At 43.7% G+C, this 3,459-nt stretch overlaps 2 protein-coding genes across 2 annotated transcripts in view; one reads left to right on the top strand and one right to left on the bottom strand.

Annotated features, from left to right (window-relative positions):
- The window catches only part of LOC106807444 (uridine-cytidine kinase 2-B-like), an 8,754-nt gene extending 7,424 nt beyond the window's left edge, over window positions 1-1,330 (bottom strand). The window contains exon 1 of the mRNA XM_014809769.1: window positions 1,189-1,330. Coding sequence (XP_014665255.1) covers window positions 1,189-1,293 — 105 coding nt within the window. The 5' untranslated portion in view covers window positions 1,294-1,330. The remainder of the gene's footprint in view (window positions 1-1,188) is intronic.
- Window positions 1,331-1,572: 242 nt separating this feature from the next.
- Window positions 1,573-3,459, top strand: part of LOC106807437 (protein-associating with the carboxyl-terminal domain of ezrin-like) — a 13,899-nt gene continuing 12,012 nt past the window's right edge. Inside the window, exon 1 of the mRNA XM_014809761.1 lies at window positions 1,573-1,970. Within this exon, the coding sequence (XP_014665247.1) occupies window positions 1,794-1,970 (177 nt within the window). The 5' untranslated portion in view covers window positions 1,573-1,793. The remainder of the gene's footprint in view (window positions 1,971-3,459) is intronic.

The raw sequence follows: 3,459 nt of genomic DNA, 5'->3' as shown, positions 1-3,459 counted from the left end.
CCGTGTCTGTGGTGATCCGTGTCTTTGTAGTGATCCGTGTCTTTGTAGTGATCCGTGTCTGTAGTGATCCGTGTCTGTGGTGATCCGTGTCTTTGTAGTGATCCGTGTCTTTGTAGTGATCCGTGTCTGTAGTGATCCGTGTCTGTGGTGATCCGTGTCTTTGTAGTGATCCGTGTCTTTGTAGTGATCCGTGTCTGTAGTGATCCGTGTCTGTGGTGATCCGTGTCTTTGTAGTGATCCGTGTCTTTGTAGTGATCCGTGTCTGTAGTGATCCGTGTCTGTGGTGATCCGTGTCTTTGTAGTGATCCGTGTCTTTGTAGTGATCCGTGTCTGTAGTGATCCGTGTCTGTGGTGATCCGTGTCTTTGTAGTGATCCGTGTCTTTGTAGTGATCCGTGTCTGTGGTGATCGGTTTGCTGGTGCGTTTTCAGAGACTAGAACTTCCAAACTGGGTTTATTCTCAACACGAACCTTTCTCCGCTATCCTGGAACTTACTATGTATCACAATACTCTGTATTAAACTAATATAGCCTGTTACAAAAATTCGAAGTGACGAGCGGCAGATATTTCGAGCGCCATTTCTGTTGACCTGTGACGTACGCATTCCCAATGTGCATAGCGTTCGGCTAACTTAGACTCCAAGATCGAATGTATCATGGGATGCCTGCTGTCAGTCGTGACATCATGACGAAGTTAGTCGAACGCTATCCGCATTGGGAATGCGTACGTCACAGGTCAACAGAAATGGCGCTCGAAATATCCGCCGTTCGTCACTTCGAATTTTTGTAACAGGTTATATTAGTTTAATACAGAGTATTGTGATACATAGACTAGTAGTAGTACTACTAAGTTCCAGGATAGCGGAGAAAGGTTCGTGTTGAGAATAAACCCAGTTTGGAAGTTCTAGTCTCTGAAAACGCACCAGCAAACCGCCCTGAGTGATTCACTCAGGGGTTCCTCCACACAAAAAGACACACTCGCGTTGTAACCCTATCCTGTGTTTGGGTTAGATTTTTGTATCTAGGATTTGGGAGGTATGCAGGCCCTAGCTGCGAGTGCGAGTCCTTCAATTAAACACGTCAGTGCCACATGCCCGGCTTTGTCACGCATACGAATTCACTTTAACTAATGGTTTTCATTTACTATTTATTTATTTATGAATATTTATTGTAAAACATATTTACTAACTTTTCCTGATGCAGTTCCACCAGCTACGCCGATTAAAAACGGCCGCTGCGGCTCGACGTGACCATTCATGTTGAAGACGAACTCATTACGCTTTTTGTTGGCCATAATTTCGGCGCGTTTGCGCAACAATTGCCCGGTAGGTAGCGCCGGTTGCAAACATAGTCGGGTTCCATCTCTCCGCTTCTTAAGTAGTCTTCTATAATATTTCTCAAGCTGGACAAAAACTTACCCATCTATAAAAAAAAATTCAAAACAAAAACAAATAGATGTAGGCCTAGTATAAACTATAATGATTAAACTTTGTCAAGAATTTACATATCAATTTTTTTAGAAATATTTTCAGTCTTTGATGTTATTTCTTTTTATGCAATTATGATAGTAATTACTATATCAACTGGCAAGTGAGAGACCGCATAAAACATCCGCACGGCGACGTTTGTAGCAAATATGTCAGCGCCCAATGTAGAATTGTAACAGGAATTGTAGGATATAATTATTTGTACTTTTTGCGAGTCTACAGTATTAGTAAATGTAACAGGTTAGCTATAGCACCATTATCATACTATATAGTAAAGGGATGGTAGCGCATTGAACAATTTTCTGATATGGGAAGTGAGTATAGCGCTATCCAAGATTGTAAGTTGGACGAGCCATTTGAAACGGACATTCCACAAGGCTGGACGTTACATCCTGCAGTGCAGAAGGATGGTTCGAAAGTGTCTGTATTTGTTCACAAAAAATCTGACAGAAGACAACCAGAGTATATTGAAAATGCAGCAAAGGTATGAAAACCTCGTAGCGGTAGCCAGTGCATGGCTGTCAATGCGAGAGTACTACTCTCAGTGAGTAGAGATCTAAATAACGCTCATGAGTCATAAGCCGCGTTCACACGGAGCGAAGGAACTCGGGTCGAAAACGACCCGTGTCGAAAACGACACGGAGCGTCGTTGAAGAGAGCGTTCACACGACGCTATGCGAAAGATGCGAGCTGAGAAAAAAGTACAATGCGTCCAAGCGAACAATGCGAATTAAACAATCAAACTCTCTGACTGACTTCCAACTATTCTGTTTACTTTTGTGTTGTACTACTAATTCCAACCCGAGTCACGCGTTCACACGCCAAAATGAACCAGGACCGGTTCGTTTTCGCCCCGAGTCCGTTTTCGCACCAACTCGGAGTGGTGCAAAACGCCTCGGTCTTCCGCACCACAGTGTTTCGTACCGAGAAAACGCCGTGGCAACGCTGCGTCCCGGGACGCATTTGACACGGGTCGTTTTCGACCCGAGTTCCTTCGCTCCGTGTGAACGCGGCTATAGGGTCTATGCCCCCCAGGGTACTGTCGGAACGTACCCTGGTAACTATTTGATATGGTTAGGGAGTAGGCGTAGGCGACTCCCTAGACTCGTTAGTGGAGTAGGCGAGGTATGGTCCGGCATATTACTATTAGATAGTACCAGGGTACGTTCATGCAGTACCCTGGGGGACATAGACCCTCTCAGCTTAAATAACCTGGTAGTGGTGCCAGATTACTAGGGAAGTGGCTGGAGGTACGGCAGCCGTCGTTTGTTGAATCCCCTTTTTGGCGTTTGTTTGAGGCTGATGCAATTGTTTGCGATCTTCTGATGTAAAGTTTACAATAATGTTACTTTTCATATCTAATCGGAGTGTTTTCTAGTTCATCAAAACTCAAATCGTGAATTTATTTCTCAATGCATTATTTCGAAATCTGCCGCCATCTTTGTCTCGTTTGTATGAAAGCGAATAGACTGCCGTACCTCCAGCCTCGTAAATTGGGGGAAATACGGCTGCCATACCTCCAGCCACTGCCTATTACTATTAGACATACAGACCCATACTGGCTTAGAGTTAAGATTGGGTTAGGCCTGGTACAGGTTCGTACCAGCATCCACGACCTAGGTCAGACCCTACACAGGCATAGAAATTTCCACAAAAACCATGTGATCTTGTATTCCCTAGTATTTCCTAGAGCATAACATTCCTGGCTAAGATTACATTTTATCAAATGTCTTCCCTAGCTATATCCATGTCACGTGAGTCTTTGCTTGTCACCAGGGGCCCGTTGTCAGAAACTTCGTAAAGTTACGATTAATTTTAAGTCTAATGTTAATGTTAAAGGCATAATATTTCCATCGATTGTGCAAAGTTGACGAATGCTACAGTAACTGGCACCTTGTGTAGTTAATAAGTACATTACCTTATAGCCAAACGCGTATTAGTTTGTCCAATATCACTGCTAATTACTAAGAAAT

This window comes from Priapulus caudatus, unplaced genomic scaffold (genome assembly GCF_000485595.1).
Source record: "Priapulus caudatus unplaced genomic scaffold, Priapulus_caudatus-5.0.1 Scaffold215, whole genome shotgun sequence".
Classification (NCBI taxonomy): domain Eukaryota; kingdom Metazoa; phylum Priapulida; class Priapulimorpha; order Priapulimorphida; family Priapulidae; genus Priapulus; species Priapulus caudatus.
Note: the sequence above shows the minus strand (reverse complement) of the source record. Positions and strands in the feature narration are given on the sequence as shown.